The sequence below is a fragment of the Protomyctophum bolini genome (assembly GCF_963924005.1).
Source record: "Protomyctophum bolini genome assembly, chromosome: 23".
Taxonomy (NCBI): Eukaryota; Metazoa; Chordata; class Actinopteri; order Myctophiformes; family Myctophidae; genus Protomyctophum; species Protomyctophum bolini.
Window position 1 is genome coordinate 29,875,838 of NC_137884.1, and position 22,127 is coordinate 29,897,964.

General features: G+C 44.9%; 1 protein-coding gene across 1 annotated transcript in view; it reads left to right on the forward strand.

The window, feature by feature from the left end:
• Nucleotides 1-250: 250 nt before the first annotated feature.
• The window catches only part of LOC308310791 (NACHT, LRR and PYD domains-containing protein 3-like), a 29,981-nt gene continuing 8,104 nt past the window's right edge, over nt 251-22,127 (forward strand). Inside the window, exons 1-11 of the mRNA XM_080757223.1 lie at nt 251-355; nt 2,411-2,475; nt 6,967-7,648; nt 9,685-9,798; nt 10,763-10,876; nt 12,003-12,116; nt 14,489-14,602; nt 15,735-15,848; nt 19,616-19,701; nt 20,001-21,274; nt 21,545-22,059. Of these exons, the coding sequence (XP_080613349.1) occupies nt 7,569-7,648; nt 9,685-9,798; nt 10,763-10,876; nt 12,003-12,116; nt 14,489-14,602; nt 15,735-15,848; nt 19,616-19,701; nt 20,001-21,274; nt 21,545-22,059 (2,525 nt within the window). The 5' untranslated portion in view covers nt 251-355; nt 2,411-2,475; nt 6,967-7,568. The remainder of the gene's footprint in view (nt 356-2,410; nt 2,476-6,966; nt 7,649-9,684; nt 9,799-10,762; nt 10,877-12,002; nt 12,117-14,488; nt 14,603-15,734; nt 15,849-19,615; nt 19,702-20,000; nt 21,275-21,544; nt 22,060-22,127) is intronic.

Genomic DNA, 22,127 nt, shown 5'->3' on the forward strand with positions numbered 1-22,127 from the left:
CCAGAGAGGACTTTTCTGTTTGGATGAATGGGCTTCCATTGCACCTATAGGTAGCGCCTTGCCATTAACTTTAATATATGGTAACTAAGATGGACGCGGTCTGCATGATTCTCTCTCTGTCACCATGCAGGCTGGATTGTCCTGTCTTTAAACGTCGAAGCCATCAGATCTGCTCTTGTAGTGTGGGAGGAACGGAAGTGTCTCGTTCCCTTCCCCCTTCATTCTAGTTTAGGCTTATTCATTCTCGGGGGAAGGACGAAACGAGACACTTTCATTCCTCCGACCCACACAGATCATCTTGGATCATTTCCCTCTACTCTCCGGCCAGCTCTGCTCTGCTCAACAAGGTCTACAGGTATTTATAAAAGATACTTTATGCTGTTAGTATGTTGTGTAAACACTTAACCTGTGGTTAACATTAACAATAAGCCTACTACATGTATCTCTGAATATTGAATACTTTACTTTTTAAACTACCGGTAAGCAACAGCTACCTATCCTTAAATATTTTCGATATTATTAGCCTGTGTGCACTTGTCTTCTGTAATCTCAGCATCATTGAAAATGAAGACGTTGTCCTTTTTATAAGAAAACAAATAAAGGTTAAATGTACTTTAGAACCCCTACCATGAAATGTTCTATGAGCAGGGTGTGGCTGTAAACAAGTCCTTGGCTTAGTCCACTTCCCTTAAAGAACTTTGCTTTGAAAGTACAATATAATTTGTATTGTACACCAAAGACAAGCCCCTTGGCATTTTATCTGTTGAATTATCCTCCATTTTCAATTAATCTCTGAACATATAAAGACATGACATACAAATACACACTTCTATGAAAAAAGGAATAACAGTTAAATAAAGTTACACTCGACGTGCACGCGCACACGCACGACTTCCTTGATAAACATGGCAGCGACTTACAAAAGACTCGGCTCGGTTCAAATCGCTAGTTGGATTTTCTTTGGCGTTGCTAAGGTTGAATTAGTGTAAACGCTTTCTGCCCCTTCACGTTTTGGATTCATTGTGCAGAAAAGGGTAAGAAGCGTGTATTGTGGAAACATGCGCCGTTTCTGAACCGCGGTGCGAGGGGCCCAGGGTGTGGAACACAGTATAGGTGCATCCCCCAAACTAATGGTTGGGGGATGTTTGCCATTGTCCTAACATGGCAAACATCCCCCAACCATTTGTTTGTGGTCACTAGTTAGTGGCCACTGGCTATTCTGAGATTCCTAGCCTGCTCATGACAAGTCATGACATGTTTGCCCAGCCGAGAGACAAAGTAACGTCACACTATATATACAGTTATTTAAGATATATTAATTAATTAATACCACATATATTCATGTCCTCACTGTATTGCATTACTGCTTGTTTTTTAATGTCTTTGCCTTGCTTTGTTTTTGTCATTGCTCTGTAAAGCACCTTGAGCTGCATTTCATGTCATGAAAGGTGCTATACAAATAAAGTTTTATTATTATTATTATTATTATTATTATTATTATTATTATTATTATTATTATTATTATTATTATTATTATTATTATATGGGGCTAGCTTATATCCTACCAAAACATTTGAACTGATGCTGGAAAAACATGCAGGGTAGATGGCCCATTTTAGCATTTCAATTCATGCAGTGAGTGAGAGAGATATGGGTAAGGGAGGGAGCAGTGCTCCACCTTGTGGTACCAACTGGCATTGGCGCACGCCATGTGAAAACTGTGCTGAAAACTGAAACTGTGCTCACAGTAAGACGCACAGAGAGAGACGGATGTCATTGAATTGAGAATTATATATACACAACAAAGTGTGAACATCTAGCTATAAAGTAAGTCTTCTCACTTTGTGCTATCTAGATCTAGATAGACAGATACAACCGTTCTCAATGTGTGAAGGGCTATAAGATAAGACACACCAGATACAACCGTTCTCAATGTGTGAAGGGCTTAGTATAAGACACACCAGATACAACCGTTCTCAATGTGTGAAGGGCTATAAGATAAGACACACCAGATACAACCGTTCTCAATGTGTGAAGGGCTTAGTATAAGACACACCAGATACAACCGTTCTCAATGTGTGAAGGGCTGTAATTTTTCTTGTTTTCATCAACATTCTGTGTAGACGTGTCATGATCAGTTGTTTGTGTGAACCAGGTAACCAGTTTGACAACCTAACCCCTTCTCTTTCCTTGTCTCTCTGTCTCTCTCTCTCTCTGTCTCTGTCTCTGTCTCTGTCTCTGTCTCTCTCTCTCTCTCTCTCTCTCTCTCTCTCTCTCTCTCTCTCTCTCTCTCTCTCTGTCTCTCTCTGTCTCTCTCTGTCTCTCTCTCTGTCTCTGTCTCTGTCTCTGTCTCTCTCGCTCTCTCTCTCTCTCTCTCTCTCTCTCTCTCTGTCTGTCTGTCTGGACACAGGAGTCATTTTTTATCCAGTCCAAAGTCTACAGTACAGCACCATGGGCGGACAGGATTCATGACGGGTAAAGATCCAAACAAACATTTGATGACTTGTAGGTCTACATCATACTTAGTATTTTAATCAGTGTTTGTTCAGGTTCAGAGCGAGGCAGCGAGCCTTTGGGGGGGTTTTATGATACATAATAGGGATGTGTAAATGTGTCAAATGAAAATCGATTTGTATAATCAAATATTAACGATTAATCGATTAATCGTTTGGGGGGGGGGGGTTTAAGATTTTTTTTTAATCCTACAAATAAATAAAAATCTTCCCCCCAAGGGGTACCTAAGTCAAAAAAGTTTGGGAACCCCTGATGTAGATGATTAACAATAATTTTAACTCTTGAGAGTTAATAACGGTCCATTTGGTTACTAACTCCATCTTTTAAATGAGGACCACCGGTGATCCCTGGACCAGTGTTGAGCCAATTGATCACCGTAGCAACCCCAGCCTAGGCCTGATTAGGTAAATTCCCAACACCTGCTAAATCCTCCAAACCTGTATCTGGAATCAATCTCCACTCACACTCAGTCACTCACACTCCTCTCAGTCATGCAGCTACACAGACACATCCCAAGCAGACTTTGGTAGGCCTATAGCCCTGTCCTGTTTGGATGACAATATTGCCTTTCCAAAAAAAAAAAAAAAGATTATCGATTATTATTTTTCATAATCGATTTCGGGTCCTATTAACGATAATCGATTAATCGGACCCATCCCTAATACATAAACAGTAATGTGTTATGACTGACTGCACACAGGGTCCTATGCATAACATCTAGTTATGACTGACTGCACACAGGGTCCTAGCATAACATCTAGTTATGACTGACTGCACACAGGGTCCTATAGACATAACATCTGGTTATGACTGACTGCACACAGGGTCCTATAGACATAACATCTAGTTATGACTGACTGCACACAGGGTCCTATGCATAACATCTAGTTATGACTGACTGCACACAGGGTCCTATAGACATAACATCTAGTTATGACTGACTGCACACAGGGTCCTATGCATAACATCTAGTTATGACTGACTGCACACAGGGTCCTATGCATAACATCTAGTTATGACTGACTGCACACAGGGTCCTACGCATAACATCTTTGTGGTGTGAATTTGTCCCCAGTGGGACAATAAAGATGAGATTTCATAAGATGAAGCAGTGAATTAATATTCATAACTGGACATGTAACATTTTATTCAAAGGATTTACTCTTGTTTTCTTTCTTAAGATTTATGTTTTGGGGCTTTTATGCCTTTATTGAAGGACAGTAACTCACAGCATATGGGGACTCGGGAGTAACACGCAGCAAAGGTCGTCAGGATCGGGATTCGAACCATTGCAGCCTAGGGCGCCCGTACCACAACACCGGCGACCCGGGGTGTCTTTAAAAAATAATGTTGGTCATTTTATCGTCTACTCGGGCTTATGCCAACACCACAGTTTTAAGTTGCTCGAAACTCCTTCAACTTGTTTGTTAGTAACAACATATCAAAGGTCAGAAATCCCAGTGGCTGAACATATTGAAAAATGCTGAAATAGGTCATGGTTACCTTCACCTCTTCACCTATAGAGGGCGCCAATACACTGTCACAGGTTCATGTCTTTTTTTTATTTGCAGTGAAATCTCCATAGGGCGATTTTAGGTCGCTTCATATAAGAACTAAAATAAACCGACCACCCCGGCCTTTCTGTCAGGGGAGTGGCTGTGCGTCGTTAGTGAATTAATGTGGCCGCAAAAGCATCATGGCCGGCATGCACCTATTCTAATAGGCTCTGCATTACACGCACCCCTGGCCAATAGGACGCATCATGGCCTGCATGCACCTATTCTAATAGGCTCTGCATTACACACACCCCTGGCCAATAGGACGCATCATGGCCTGCATGCACCTATTCTAATAGGCTCTGCATTACACACACCCCTGGCCAATAGGACGCATCATGGCCTGCATGCACCTATTCTAATAGGCTCTGCATTACACGCACCCCTGGCCAATAGGACGCATCATGGCCTGCATGCACCTATTCTAATAGGCTCTGCATTACACACACCCCTGGCCAATAGGACGCATCATGGCCTGCATGCACCTATTCTAATAGGCTCTGCATTACACACACACCCCTGGCCAATAGGACGGGCTCTACGGCTACAACCAGTATTGATTTCGTTTCGTCGACTGAAACTGACGAGAAATGTTCGTCGACTTCCTTTTTTCACTTGCAAAAACTACGTGAAAACTATAAGCTATGACGACTAAAACTAAGACTAAATGTATTGACAATTTCGTCAACAAATCAAAAAACTATCAATATACATTAAAATAATAAAAAAATGTAAACTACAAAATGTCAGGAAGGGACTAGTGGACAAGAGATCCACTATTAGTCATGTTACACTTGGATTCATGCTGAAAATAGCAGATCTACAATTGATCTATTTTGTTTATGGCGTAGGAGAGTTTGTGGTGAGAAAATAAAACCTTTAGTTTAGACTAGTCATTGATTAGACCAGTCATTAGTCCTACAACCTATTTCAAACCCTCACCCTAACCCTAACCTCCCACGGGGCAGCACACCTAAACCTAACCCTCACCCTAACCCTAACCTCCCACGGGGCAGCACACCTAAACCTAACCTTAACCCTCTCCCAACCCTTAACGCACCCCTCACCAACCTTAATACGGTCGTTTTAACGCACCCCCCACCAACCTTAATCTGGTCGTTTTAACACACCCCCCACCAACCTTAATCCGGTCGTTTTAACGCACCCCTCACCAACCTTAATCCGGTCGTCTTAACGCACCGCTCACCAACCTTAATCCGGTCGTTTTAACGCACCCCCCACCAACCTTAATCCGGTCGTTTTAACGCACCCCTCACCAACCTTAATCCGGTCGTTTTAACGCACCCCCCACCAACCTTAATCTGGTCGTTTTAACGCACCCCTCACCAACCTTAATCCGGTCGTTTTAACGCACCCCCCACCAACCTTAATCCGGTCGTTTTAACGCACCCCCCACCAACCTTAATCTGGTCGTTTTAACGCACCCCTCACCAACCTTAATCCGGTCGTTTTAACGCACCCCCCACCAACCTTAATCCAGTCATTTTAACGCACCCCCCACCAACCTTAATCTGGTCATATTAACGCACCCCCCACCAACCTTAATCCAGTCATTTTAACGCACCCCCCACCAACCTTAATTTGTCAATTGTGTAAATCTGTCTGTCCACTGTACCAAGACATCAGAGACACATACTGTCCACTGTACCAAGACATCAGAGACACATACTGTCCACTGTACCAAGACATCAGAGACACATACTGTCCACTGTACCAAGACATCAGAGACACATACTGTCCACTATACCAAGACATCAGAGACACATACTGTCTGTCCACTGTACCAAGACATCAGAGACACATACTGTCTGTCCACTGTACCAAGACATCAGAGACACATTCTGTCTGTCCACTGTACCAAGACATCAGAGACACATACTGTCTGTCCACTGTACCAAGACATCAGAGACACATACTGTCTGTCCACTGTACCAAGACATCAGAGACACATACTGTCTGTCCACTGTACCAAGACATCAGAGACACATACTGTCTGTCCACTGTACCAAGACATCAGAGACACATACCGTCTGTCCACTGTACCAAGACATCAGAGACACATACTGTCCACTGTACCAAGACATCAGAGACACATACTGTCTGTCCACTGTACCAAGACATCAGAGACACATACTGTCTGTCCACTGTACCAAGACATCAGAGACACATACTGTCTGTCCACTGTACCAAGACATCAGAGACACATACTGTCTGTCCACTCCAAGACATCAGAGACACATACTGTCTGTCCACTGTACCAAGACATCAGAGACACATTCTGTCCACTGTACCAAGACATCAGAGACACATACTGTCCACTGTACCAAGACATCAGAGACACATACTGTCCACTGTACCAAGACATCAGAGACACATACTGTCCACTGTACCAAGACATCAGAGACACATACTGTCCACTGTACCAAGACATCAGAGACACATACTGTCTGTCCACTGTACCAAGACATCAGAGACACATACTGTCTGTCCACTGTACCAAGACATCAGAGACACATACTGTCTGTCCACTGTACCAAGACATCAGAGACACATACTGTCTGTCCACTGTACCAAGACATCAGAGACAAATACTTCCCACAGATTACGCACACCCAACATGAGTTTTAAACCATGACCAACGACCTGGCCTATCAGAGACCTTTCTAGTTTAATGTGTTTTAAATTCAGAGTGCTATAATGTAAGAGATGTGTGACCAGTGGCTGTAGATTCAACCTGGCCTAGCAGAGACCTTTGTAGTTTAATGTGTTTTAAATTCAGAGTGCTATAATGTAAGAGATGTGTGACCAGTGGCTGTAGATTCAACATGGATTATAATGATTCACTAAATATTGTTCATCCTCTCTTTTCTACCAGGAGTCGTCAGGAGAGAAGCCGCCATCATTTTCAACAGCACTGCATGGGGCCAGAAGAGAATGTCCCATTCATTTAGCTTCATAGATAGATGGATGGATAGAACATTTAAAAACATCCTTATATTAAATTAAGAGTTTGAAGGCTGGAATGAAGCCAACCAGCGACCTGATAAATTAACTCGTAACACATTTGATTCCGTTCACAAGGATCGGAAAACCCCCAAAAAGAGGGTTTTTAATTGACCTATAGCCAAGACCCGCCCTCTCCCACTTACACACTCCCACCTGGACACTTTCCAGCCAGGCTCATTCATTCCAATGTAAAGATCATGGATTTTACACATTAAATACTGGTTCATTTTTGGAACCAGAAATACAACAAGGCCTGCCGTCATACTGTATGCACTGGAAAAATATGTGCGTGGCATTTCTTTATTAAAACTATGTTTTATCATATAGGAAAACTATGTTATGCTTAGCTGTGATTGGACCATAGCAGTTTGGGGAGGGGCTTGGGATAGGTCTAATGGTGTGACGTCAGGTTCTCTTTCTAAATACTGGATTGTTACGACATTTTACTGTAGCTGATAATACAATATCTCTATGGAGAAAATGAGTGGGAGTTCTGCTTCTGGCGCGTCATCGTTGACCTCTAGTGACGGAGACGACCCGACCGATGAAAGGTTTGAATTGACTCATTTCTCCTGCGTGTTTACAGATGTGTGCGCGTCGTTACCGATGTAGCGCGACGCTGCTTTCAACCACCTTATCACAGACGCACCGCTCTGTTCCTTATCACAGACGCACCGCTCTGTTCCTTATCACAGACGCACCGCTCTGTTCCTTATCACAGACGCACCGCTCTGTTCCTTATCACAGACGCACCGCTCTGTTCCTTATCACAGACGCACCGCTCTGTTCCTTATCACAGACGCACCGCTCTGTTCCTTATCACAGACGCACCGCTCTGTTCCTTATCACAGACGCACCGCTCTGTTCCTTATCACAGACGCACCGCTCTGTTCCTGCTAAATACACTGAAGCATAATTAATCTATCTCTGTTCCTCCTAAATACACTGAAGCATAATAAATCTATCTCTGTTCCTGCAAAATACACTGAAGCATAATTAATCTATCTCTGTTCCTGCAAAATACACTGAAGCATAATTAATCTATCTCTGTTCCTGCAAAATACACTGAAGCATAATTAATCTATCTCTGTTCCTGCAAAATACACTGAAGCATAATTAATCTATCTCTGTTCCTGCTAAATACACTGAAGCATAATTAATCTATCTCTGTTCCTGCAAAATACACTGAAGCATAATTAATCTATCTCTGTTCCTGCAAAATACACTGAAGCATAATTAATCTATCTCTGTTCCTGCAAAATACACTGAAGCATAATTAATCTATCTCTGTTCCTGCTAAATACACTGAAGCATAATTAATCTATCTCTGTTCCTGCTAAATACACTGAAGCATAATTAATCTATCTCTGTTCCTGCAAAATACAGATCATGGATTTTACACATTAAATACTGGTTCATTTTTGGAACCAGACCTAGGTCTATAATGGTGTGACGTCAGGTTCTCTTTCTAAATACTGGATTGTTACGACATTTTACTGTAGCTGATAATACAATATCTCTATGGAGAAAATGAGTGGGAGTTCTGCTTCTGGCGCGTCATCGTTGACCTCTAGTGACCAATATATAAAGAGTTGCAATAATCTATTCTTGATTAAATCAAAGCATGGATAACCATCTCCAGCTGTTTTTAGGGGGAGGTAGGATTTGACCGTGGTGATGATTGGAAGAAGAGAGTTTTAACGACGGAGCTGATTTGTTTATTAAGTTTAAAATCTATATAAAAAATAAAACCAAGAGGGCGGACAGTGGTACAGCCGGTAGTGTTGTCGCCTCACAGCTAGAAGGTCCTGGGTTCGATTCCCGCTGTGGGCGCTGGGGGCGTGTTCTCTCCTCTGCGTCAGCAGAGCCCATACCCGAGGCGGGGTTGGCGAAAGGTCCTTTCTGTGTGGAGTTTGTATGTTCTCCCCGTTTCCCCTAGGGTATAGTACCCTCTCATGTTCTCCCTGTGTCCCCTAGGGTAGGTACCCTCACATGTTCTCCCTGTGTCCCCTAGGGTAGGTACCCTCACATGTTCTCCCCGCGTCCCTTAGGGTATAGTACCCTCACATGTTCTCCCTGTGTCCCCTAGGGTAGGTACCCTCACATGTTCTTCCCGTGTCCCCTAGGGTAGGTACCCTCACATGTTCTCCCCATGTCCCCTAGGGTAGGTACCCTCACATGTTCTCGCCGTGTCCCCTAGGGTAGGTACCCTCACATGTTCTCCCCGTGTCCCCTAGGGTAGGTACCCTCACATGTTCTCCCCGTGTCCCTAGGGTACCCTCACAAAAGCATGAAGTAATCCTGGTAGGAATGTGTTAAGGAGAAAACTGTTACAATTGCTCAATTCAACAGACCCATTCAGGATTCTAAAAACGCCTTCTCAATCCTGACCTAAGTTTTAAGTGTTTAGAGAGGCACTTGTCTTTATCTCCTTGGGCAAATCATTCCATTGCACCGTTTGTACTACATGGAATACAAGCTACTGTTATGCTAATTACTGTCTGTTATTTACTTAGTATTATTTCTAGTAGTATTATTCACTGTCTCTGTTGTTTATGTATTGTTATTTCTGTCGGTATGATTCCAGAAGTGTCCACCACAGAGCAGAGTCTCCAACTCCCAGCCTTCTGTCTGTGAAGAGTGACAAGTCTAAAGGAGATCCTCCTAACTTCAGTAACGAACCTGGATCTCCTGATTCACAGTATGTCAACCCTCCTATAAATATATACAACACTATAACACTATACAATTTACACTATAACATATTTTATAGTGCCGGTAAGAAGGCGGGCAGCTGTGTTCTGCACTAGCTGTAAACGCCTGAGTGACGCCTGGTCGATGCCAATATACAAAGAGTTGCAATAATCTATTCTTGATGAAATCAAAGCATGGATAACCATCTCCAGCTGTTTTTAGGGGGAGGTAGGATTTGACCGTGGCGATGATTGGAAGAAGAGAGTTTTAACGACGGAGCTGATTTGTTTATTAAGTTTAAAATCTATATAAAAAATAAAACCAAGAGGGGGGACAGTGGTACAGCCGGTAGTGTTGTCGCCTCACAGCTAGAAGGTCCTGGGTTCGATTCCCGCTTTGGGCGTTGGGGGCGTGTTCTCTCCTCTGCGTCATCAGAGCCCATACCCGAGGCAGGGTTGGCGAAACGGCCTTTCTGTGTGGAGTTTGTATGTTCTCCCCGTGTCCCCTAGGGTAGGTACCCTCACATGTTCTCCCCGTGTCCCCTAGGGTAGGTACCCTCACATGTTCTCCCCGTGTCCCCTAGGGTAGGTACCCTCACATGTTCTCCCCGTGTCCCCTAGGGTAGGTACCCTCACATGTTCTCCCCGTGTCCCCTAGGGTACCCTCACAAAAACATGCAGTAATCCTGGTAGGAATGTGTTAAGGAGATAACTGTTACAATTGCTCAATTCAACAGACCCATTCAGGATTCTAAAAACGCCTTCTCAATCCTGACCTAAGTTTTAAGTGTTTAGAGAGGCACTTGTCTTTATCTCCTTGGGCAAATCATTCCATTGCACCGTTTGTACTACATGGAATACAAGCTACTGTTATGCTAATTACTGTCTGTTATTTACTTAGTATTATTTCTAGTAGTATTATTCACTGTCTCTGTTGTTTATATATTGTTATTTCTGTCTGTATGATTCCAGAAGTGTCCACCACAGAGCAGAGTCTCCAACTCCCAGCCTTCTGTCTGTGAAGAGTGACTGGTCTAAAGGAGATCCTCCTAACTTCAGTAACGAACCTGGACCTCCTGATTCACAGTATGTCAACCCTCCTATAAATATATACAACACTAGAACACTGTAACACTATACAATTTACACTATAACATATTTTATAGTGCCGGTGAGAAGGCGGGCAGCTGTGTTCTGCACTAGCTGTAAACGCCTGAGTGACGCCTGGTCGATGCCAATATACAAAGAGTTGCAAAAATCTATTCTTGATGAAATCAAAGCATGGATAACCATCTCCAGCTGTTTTTAGGGGGAGGTAGGATTTGACCGTGGCGATGATTGGAAGAAGAGAGTTTTAACGACGGAGCTGATTTTGTTTATTAAGTTTAAAATCTTTATCAAAAATAAAACCAAGAGGGGGGACAGTGGTACAGTCGGTAGTGTTGTCGCCTCACAGCTAGAAGGTCCTGGGTTCGATTCCCGCTGTGGGCGCTGGGGGCGTGTTCTCTCCTCTGCGTCATCAGAGCCCATACCCGAGGCGGGGTTGGCGAAAGGGCCTTTCTGTGTGGAGTTTGTATGTTCTCCCCGTTTCCCTTAGGGTATAGTACCCTCACATGTTCTCCCCGTTTCCCTTAGGGTATAGTACCCTCACATGTTCTCCCTGTGTCCCCTAGGGTAGGTACCCTCACATGTTCTCCCCGTGTCCCTTAGGGTATAGTACCCTCACATGTTCTTCCCGTGTCCCCTAGGGTATAGGTACCCTCACATGTTCTCCCCATGTCCCCTAGGGTAGGTACCCTCACATGTTCTCCCCGTGTCCCCTAGGGTAGGTACCCTCACATGTTCTCCCCGTGTCCCCTAGGGTAGGTACCCTCACATGTTCTCCCCGTGTCCCCTAGGGTACCCTCACAAAAGCATGAAGTAATCCTGGTAGGAATGTGTTAAGGAGAAAACTGTTACAATTGCTCAATTCAACAGACCCAATCAGGATTCTAAAAACGCCTTCTCAATCCTGACCTAAGTTTTAAGTGTTTAGAGAGGCACTTGTCTTTATCTCCTTGGGCAAATCATTCCATTGCACCGTTTGTACTACATGGAATACAAGCTACTGTTATGCTAATTACTGTCTGTTATTTACTTAGTATTATTTCTAGTAGTATTATTCACTGTCTCTGTTGTTTATGTATTGTTATTTCTGTCTGTATGATTCCAGAAGTGTCCACCACAGAGCAGAGTCTCCAACTCCCAGCCTTCTGTCTGTGAAGAGTGACTGGTCTAAAGGAAATCCTCCTGACTTCAGTAACGAACCTGGACCTCCTGATTCACAGTATGTCAACCCTCCTATAAATATATACAACACTAACACTGTAACACTATACAATTTACACTATTACACTATAACATATTTTATAGTGCCGGTGAGAAGGCGGGCAGCTGTGTTCTGCACTAGCTGTAAACGCCTGAGTGACGCCTGGTCGATGCCAATATACAAAGAGTTGCAATAATCTATTCTTGATGAAATCAAAGCATGGATAACCATCTCCAGCTGTTTTTAGGGGGAGGTAGGATTTGACCGTGGTGATGATTGGAAGAAGAGAGTTTTAACGACGGAGCTGATTTTGTTTATTAAGTTTAAAATCTTTATCAAAAATAAAACCAAGAGGGGGGACAGTGGTACAACCGGTAGTGTTGTCGCCTCACAGCTAGAAGGTCCTGGGTTCGATTCCCGCTGTGGGCGCTGGGGGCGTGTTCTCTCCTCTGCGTCATCAGAGCCCATACCCGAGGCGGGGTTGGCGAAAGGGCCTTTCTGTGTGGAGTTTGTATGTTCTCCCCGTTTCCCTTAGGGTATAGTACCCTCACATGTTCTCCCCGTGTCCCTTAGGGTATAGTACCCTCACATGTTCTCCCTGTGTCCCCTAGGGTAGGTACCCTCACATGTTCTCCCCGTGTCCCTTAGGGTATAGTACCCTCACATGTTCTTCCCGTGTCCCCTAGGGTATAGGTACCCTCACATGTTCTCCCCATGTCCCCTAGGGTAGGTACCCTCACATGTTCTCCCCGTGTCCCCTAGGGTAGGTACCCTCACATGTTCTCCCCGTGTCCCCTAGGGTAGGTACCCTCACATGTTCTCCCCGTGTCCCCTAGGGTACCCTCACAAAAGCATGAAGTAATCCTGGTAGGAATGTGTTAAGGAGAAAACTGTTACAATTGCTCAATTCAACAGACCCATTCAGGATTCTAAAAACGCCTTCTCAATCCTGACCTAAGTTTTAAGTGTTTAGAGAGGCACTTGTCTTTATCTCCTTGGGCAAATCATTCCATTGCACCGTTTGTACTACATGGAATACAAGCTACTGTTATGCTAATTACTGTCTGTTATTTACTTAGTATTATTTCTAGTAGTATTATTCACTGTCTCTGTTGTTTATGTATTGTTATTTCTGTCTGTATGATTCCAGAAGTGTCCACCACAGAGCAGAGTCTCCAACTCCCAGCCTTCTGTCTGTGAAGAGTGACAAGTCTAAAGGAGTTCCTCCTCACTTCAGTAACGAACCTGGACCTCCTGATTCACAGTATGTCAACCCTCCTATAAATATATACAACACTATAACACTGTAACACTATACAATTTACACTATAACATATTTTATAGTGCCGGTGAGAAGGCGGGCAGCTGTGTTCTGCACTAGCTGTAAACGCCTGAGTGACGCCTGGTCGATGCCAATATACAAAGAGTTGCAAAAATCTATTCTTGATGAAATCAAAGCATGGATAACCATCTCCAGCTGTTTTTAGGGGGAGGTAGGATTTGACCGTGGCGATGATTGGAAGAAGAGAGTTTTAACGACGGAGCTGATTTTGTTTATTAAGTTTAAAATCTTTATCAAAAATAAAACCAAGAGGGGGGACAGTGGTACAGTCGGTAGTGTTGTCGCCTCACAGCTAGAAGGTCCTGGGTTCGATTCCCGCTGTGGGCGCTGGGGGCGTGTTCTCTCCTCTGCGTCATCAGAGCCCATACCCGAGGCGGGGTTGGCGAAAGGGCCTTTCTGTGTGGAGTTTGTATGTTCTCCCCGTTTCCCTTAGGGTATAGTACCCTCACATGTTCTCCCCGTTTCCCTTAGGGTATAGTACCCTCACATGTTCTCCCTGTGTCCCCTAGGGTAGGTACCCTCACATGTTCTCCCCGTGTCCCTTAGGGTATAGTACCCTCACATGTTCTTCCCGTGTCCCCTAGGGTATAGGTACCCTCACATGTTCTCCCCATGTCCCCTAGGGTAGGTACCCTCACATGTTCTCCCCGTGTCCCCTAGGGTAGGTACCCTCACATGTTCTCCCCGTGTCCCCTAGGGTAGGTACCCTCACATGTTCTCCCCGTGTCCCCTAGGGTACCCTCACAAAAGCATGAAGTAATCCTGGTAGGAATGTGTTAAGGAGAAAACTGTTACAATTGCTCAATTCAACAGACCCAATCAGGATTCTAAAAACGCCTTCTCAATCCTGACCTAAGTTTTAAGTGTTTAGAGAGGCACTTGTCTTTATCTCCTTGGGCAAATCATTCCATTGCACCGTTTGTACTACATGGAATACAAGCTACTGTTATGCTAATTACTGTCTGTTATTTACTTAGTATTATTTCTAGTAGTATTATTCACTGTCTCTGTTGTTTATGTATTGTTATTTCTGTCTGTATGATTCCAGAAGTGTCCACCACAGAGCAGAGTCTCCAACTCCCAGCCTTCTGTCTGTGAAGAGTGACTGGTCTAAAGGAAATCCTCCTGACTTCAGTAACGAACCTGGACCTCCTGATTCACAGTATGTCAACCCTCCTATAAATATATACAACACTAACACTGTAACACTATACAATTTACACTATTACACTATAACATATTTTATAGTGCCGGTGAGAAGGCGGGCAGCTGTGTTCTGCACTAGCTGTAAACGCCTGAGTGACGCCTGGTCGATGCCAATATACAAAGAGTTGCAATAATCTATTCTTGATGAAATCAAAGCATGGATAACCATCTCCAGCTGTTTTTAGGGGGAGGTAGGATTGGACCGTGGCGATGATTGGAAGAAGAGAGTTTTAACGACGGAGCTGATTTTGTTTATTAAGTTTAAAATCTTTATCAAAAATAAAACCAAGAGGGGGGACAGTGGTACAACCGGTAGTGTTGTCGCCTCACAGCTAGAAGGTCCTGGGTTCGATTCCCGCTGTGGGCGCTGGGGGCGTGTTCTCTCCTCTGCGTCATCAGAGCCCATACCCGAGGCGGGGTTGGCGAAAGGGCCTTTCTGTGTGGAGTTTGTATGTTCTCCCCGTTTCCCTTAGGGTATAGTACCCTCACATGTTCTCCCCGTGTCCCTTAGGGTATAGTACCCTCACATGTTCTCCCTGTGTCCCCTAGGGTAGGTACCCTCACATGTTCTCCCCGTGTCCCTTAGGGTATAGTACCCTCACATGTTCTTCCCGTGTCCCCTAGGGTATAGGTACCCTCACATGTTCTCCCCATGTCCCCTAGGGTAGGTACCCTCACATGTTCTCCCCGTGTCCCCTAGGGTAGGTACCCTCACATGTTCTCCCCGTGTCCCCTAGGGTAGGTACCCTCACATGTTCTCCCCGTGTCCCCTAGGGTACCCTCACAAAAGCATGAAGTAATCCTGGTAGGAATGTGTTAAGGAGAAAACTGTTACAATTGCTCAATTCAACAGACCCATTCAGGATTCTAAAAACGCCTTCTCAATCCTGACCTAAGTTTTAAGTGTTTAGAGAGGCACTTGTCTTTATCTCCTTGGGCAAATCATTCCATTGCACCGTTTGTACTACATGGAATACAAGCTACTGTTATGCTAATTACTGTCTGTTATTTACTTAGTATTATTTCTAGTAGTATTATTCACTGTCTCTGTTGTTTATGTATTGTTATTTCTGTCTGTATGATTCCAGAAGTGTCCACCACAGAGCAGAGTCTCCAACTCCCAGCCTTCTGTCTGTGAAGAGTGACAAGTCTAAAGGAGTTCCTCCTCACTTCAGTAACGAACCTGGACCTCCTGATTCACAGTATGTCAACCCTCCTATAAATATATACAACACTATAACACTGTAACACTATACAATTTACACTATTACACTATAACATATTTTATAGTGCCGGTGAGAAGGCGGGCAGCTGTGTTCTGCACTAGCTGTAAACGCCTGAGTGACGCCTGGTCGATGCCAATATACAAAGAGTTGCAATAATCTTTTTTTCTTTTTTTTTCCAATAATATTTTTATTGATTTTCACATTTTATGACAAAGACAAGACAGGAAAAACAAAACAAACAAACAAAAACAGACAGCTCAGCTCAGGCATGTTGTGGAACAAAGGACACAGTTATACACATACCAAAACATTAAATACATAAATAATATACAAATATGGACACATTTGCAGTTTGGTGCAGTTTGGTGCTTGAAAGTCTAGATGGGTCAACAACTCCAGAGAAAATAAAAGATATGCTTATACATACATACATAACAATAATATACATAACTTTATCCATCAAGGTTAGTGGCATCGCATTTTATTATCGCGCTAACGCCCGTGCTTCATGGTTGAGGCTGGGAGTGAAAGCAATAAGTAGCACCGGCGAGTACAGGTTATGGCGATTAGCATTAACGTTCCTTTAACATTCCTATGGCCGATGGTCGTTAGAGTCTATTGTTCCGCCGTTGTTGTTGTTGTCGTCGCACGTCTGATTAGGTTGTCGACGCAACAATATGAAGCCTGCAGCTCAGTAGCTATTTCGGGGCAGGGATAGTGATAATTTGGGTCAAATCAGGGTTATCAGGAGGAACACCTGGACACATCAAACGGAGCACCAAAGCTCCGGTTGGGAAACACAGGTTGGGAAACACCGCCCTAGGGTATAGTACCCTCACATGTTCTCCTCGTGTCCCCTAGGGTATAGTACCCTCACATGTTCTCCTCGTGTCCCTAGCCCTAGGGTAGGTACCCTCACAGGTTGGGAAACACAGGTTGGGAAACACCGCCCTAGGGTATAGTACCCTCACATGTTGGGAAACACAGGTTGGGAAACACCGCCCTAGGGTATAGTACCCTCACATGTTGGGAAACACAGGTTGGGAAACACCGCCCTAGGGTATAGTACCCTCACATGTTGGGAAACACAGGTTGGGAAACACCGCCCTAGGGTATAGTACCCTCACATGTTGGGAAACACAGGTTGGGAAACACCGCCCTAGGGTATAGTACCCTCACATGTTCAGTAACTACTAGGGTATAGTACCCTCACATGTTCTCCCCGTGTCCCCTAGGGTATAGTACCCTCACATGTTCTCCCCGTGTCCCCTAGGGTATAGTACCCTCACATGTTCTCCCCGTGTCCCCTAGGGTATAGTACCCTCACATGTTCTCCCCGTGTCCCCTAGGGTATAGTACCCTCACATGTTCTCCCCGTGTCCCCTAGGGTATAGTACCCTCACATGTTCTCCCCGTGTCCCCTAGGGTAGGTACCCTCACATGTTCAGTAACTACTAGGGTATAGTACCCTCACATGTTCTCCCCGTGTCCCCTAGGGTATAGTACCCTCACATGTTCTCCCCGTGTCCCCTAGGGTATAGTACCCTCACATGTTCAGTAACTACTAGGGTATAGTACCCTCACATGTTCTCCCCGTGTCCCCTAGGGTATAGTACCCTCACATGTTCTCCCCGTGTCCCCTAGGGTATAGTACCCTCACATGTTCTCCCCGTGTCCCCTAGGGTATAGTACCCTCACATGTTCTCCCCGTGTCCCCTAGGGTATAGTACCCTCACATGTTCTCCCCGTGTCCCCTAGGGTATAGTACCCTCACATGTTCAGTAACTACGTTGATTAATAAATATAGCTATAGTATAACCAGGGGGGCAGTCAGACAGATATTTTGTGAAGCCACTAAGGAAATGAAAGTTCATATAATGGCCTGTTGTGGCGCTGTCATTGGACCCAGAAAAACCCATAGCCCCATAGAAGTCCATGTATTTGGGCCCAACTTCACCTAGACTAGTCACTAGTTTAAAGTCTCATTTCTAATGTCATAATATTCTTTTTGGAAAATTATGGTCCCATTAATTTAAAAAATGAGCATAAAGTCGTGTATGTTCTGAGGGGCGTGGCTGCCGTTACAGTCTATGATAGGGATTCCCCTCCCACTCGAGTCAAAATAAAAACCAACGGAGAAGAAGGGGGGAAGTCCCGCCTCGTTGTCTGGGCCAGCCAATGGCCAGCTGGGCCCAAACGGATCTAGAAAGATGGCGACTTCCATTGCAAGGACTGACAGGCTTCATTTTACGTTCATGTTAGACCCGCGGAACGCTTTGTCCATATTTTTTACAGTCTATGAGTATAACACGCTGTGCACACTACAAAGCACACTGCACACACTGTGCGCAGTCGGATGCATACACACAGTCTTTATTACACACACACACACACAGCACTGTGCGCAGTCAGATGCATACACACAGTCTTTATTACACACACACACACACACACTGTGCGCAGTCAGATGCATACACACAGTCTTTATTACACACACACACACAGCACTGTGCGCAGTCAGATGCATACACACAGTCTTTATTACACACACACAGCACTGTGCGCAGTCAGATGCATACACACAGTCTTTATTACACACACACACACACACACACACACTGTGCGCAGTCAGATGCATACACACCGTCTTTATTACACACACACAGCACTGTGCGCAGTCAGATGCATACACACCGTCTTTATTACACACACACACACACAGCACTGTGCGCAGTCAGATGCATACAAACAGTGTATGCATCTGATACAGACTTAGACTTAACTGATTCTTTTGCCTCAGAGTTCCCCTTTAACTTAGCCATTGCACGTGTCACCGCACATGCTGAGAAAACCTCCGGAAAGTCACGTTCACTTTTATCCATCCCCCCAGTTAGCAAAGGAATAGACGTCACCACTGCCGGTGGAGGAACTGTTGCCCACACCCGAGCACCAACCAGGTCGTTTCCCAGAATCACCGTCACCCCTGGGATCGGCAGCGCTGGGCGCACAGCAAGCTTCGCTTCCCCCTGGAATAATTCACATTTGAGCAAAACGTTATGCAAGGGAACCCACAGAATATTCATATCTATGCCACGGATAGGCACCTTGTCACCCGTGTCAGAATCCTGAGTTAAAGGGAGAACACCAGCCTGAATAAATGAGTCAAAAGCACCTGTGTCCCTCAAAATAGTTACTGGCACTTCTTTTCCATTTTGCAGCAAAGCCACAGAGCCTTTCATGATGAACGGGCGGTAAGATTCCAGTGCTGCAACTGACGTGTCCCTATTTGGGCCGCAATTTGGTGTAGCACAAGTGGACACCGGACGTGGAGCGGCTGCGCCAGCCCCTTTTGGTTGCGAATGTCCTGCAAAATTATGAGTCCTGGGGTTTCCATTCAACCTAAAACATTCAGACTTCCAATGGCCCCGTTTATGACAGTAATTGCACACCTTGTTGTCTGGCTCACGCAAATTACCACTGCCATTAGAATTACTTTTAGCTTCAGCAGGAAAAGGTTTATCAGATCGGCCGAGAGACTCACTAGCAGTGTTGCCACCGCCAATTAACTGTTGGATACATATGTATCTATATGTATATATTCTATTGTCTTCATCTATATGTATATATTCTATTGTCTTCATCTATATGTATATATTCTATTATCTTCATCTATATGTATCTATATGTATATATTCTATTGTCTTCATCTATATGTATATATTCTATTGTCTTCATCTCCACAGAGAGACATTCAGAAACACACCTGGACAGAAGACATTCAGAAACACACCTGGACAGAAGACATTCAGTCGAACCACACCTGGACACAGTAAGACTGGACACATTTTACACCAAATTTTTATTTCAATGAATGAAATGTTTAAATAGCAGCAGACTCATCAGATTAAATATACTCGTTGTATTCCTGTCTCATTGTCCAAATACAAATACTGACGATAAACACATACATTTAGACAAAAAAAACGATCCAATGTTGTTTATTTTAGCCAATTTTCTCATTTGTTTTACTTTTAGTTTACTTTGTAGTTTTAATGCTATGGATTGTTCAATGTAAAGTTGTAAATGAAGCATAATGTTTAACATGTATTAATTGTCTCCTCATATCAGATGTCCGTCTGCCGGGGTATTTAAAGGTCTATAGGGTCACTTTGGACGGTCTTGAACATGTGACATTCGTCACTGAACATCCCTCCCTCTCCAACATCTACACAGACCTCCACCTATCAGCGGGAGTGAGTGAAGGGGTTAATCAGCAACATGAGGTGTGGCAGCTTGAGACCGCCTCCAGCATGAAGACCCTCTATGACGTCCTAATCAAGTGCCGTTCCATCTTTAAGACCGTCCTCCCTGGCAGAGACACACCCAGCAGCAGAGTTCTGACCAATGGCATCGCTGGCATCGGAAAGACATTCTCCGTGCGTAAGTTCGCTCTGGACTGGGCGAGAGGTTTGGAGAACCAAGATATAGATCTCCTGGTTCTCTTCGCATTCCGGGAGCTGAACTTGGTCCGAGATAAGCAGCACAGTCTTCTCTCACTGATCCATGTTTTCCATCCAACGTTAGAGAAGCTCACAGCAGAGCAGCTCGCTGCCTGGAAAGTTGGCTTCATCTTCGATGGTCTCGATGAAAGCAGGTTTCCGCTGAAATTCCAGAACGTTGACGTCGATTCTGACGCCTTCGACAACAATGACGTCGTCTCTGATGTCACGGTGACATCATCGGTGGGCCTGCTGCTGACGAACCTCTTCAAGGGGAATCTGCTCCCCTCGGCTCTCTTCTGGATAACCACCAGACCTGCAGCAGCCAATCAGATCCCTCCTGAATGCGTTGACATGGTGACAGAAATACGAGGGTTCACAGAGCCCCAGAAGGAGGAGTTCTTCAGGAAGATGTTCAGTGATGATGAGGAGCTGGCCAGCACCATCATCTCACACGTGAAGACATCCAAGAGCATCCACATCATGTGTCACATCCCAGTCTTCTGTTGGATGACCGCTACCGTTGTGGAGGACCTGGTGAAGACAGGCAAGAGAGGACAGATGCCCAAGAACCTGACCGGGATGTACAGCCACTTCATATCGCTCATGATAAAAAGGATGATGACAAAGTATGATGAGACTGACAGGGATGTTCTTCTGCAGCTGTGCCTGCTGGCGTTTGTACATCTGAAGAAAGGCAGCGTCACGTTCTACCAAGAAGACCTGGAAGAGTGTGGTCTCGATGTGAACCACGCCGCGCTGTACTCGGGAGTGTGCACAGAGGTCTTCAAAGAAGAGACCGTTCAATCTCAGAGAAAGATCTACAGCTTTGTTCATCTGAGCATCCAGGAGTTCCTGGCTGCAGTCTACCTGATGCACTGTTTCACACAGAAGAACATGAAGGTACTGAAGACATCCCTGGGAGGAGGAGGAGGAGGAGGAGGAGGAGGAGAAGACGACGTCTTCCTGCAGAGAGCCATCGCAGAATCCCTGATGAGTATGGAAGGAGGAGGAGGAGGAGGAGGAGGAGGAGGAGAAGACGAAGACGACGTCTTCCTGCAGAGAGCCATTGAAGAATCCCTGAAGAGTATGGGAGGAGGAGGAGGAGGAGGAGGAGGAGGAGGAGGAGGAGGAGGAGGAGGAGAAGAAGAAGACACACAGAAGAACATGAAGGTACTGAAGACATTCCTGGGAGATGATGTCAGTTCCTTGGAGGACTTCCTGCAGAGAGCCAGCGAAAAAGCCCTGAAGAGTAAGAACGGCCACCTGGACCTCTTTGTCCGCTTCCTTCATGGCCTCTCGCTGGAGTCCAACCAGAGTCTGTTAGGAGGCCTGCTGGGTCACACAGAGAACAGTCCAGAGAGCATCCAGAGAGTCATCAACAACCTGAAGGAGATGAAAATGGAAGATGAGAGTCTCTCTCCTGACAGATTCATCAACATCTTCCACTGTCTGATGGAGATGAACGACCTCTCAGTACATCAGGAGATCCAACAGTACCTGAAGTCAGCGGACAGATCAAAGACAGAACTGTCTGAGAGCCAGTGTTCAGCTCTGGCCTTCATTCTGCTGACGTCAGAGGAGGTTCTGGAGGAGTTTGACCTGCACCAATACAAGGTGCCAGCAGCAGCACAATGGCAGTCGAGATTCAGACTACTCCCAGCTGTGAGGAACAGCAGAAAGGCTCGGTTAGTAGTCATGTGGATAGAAAACCTGTTAGAATCAATCTACCATCACACCTAATTACTATAATAAT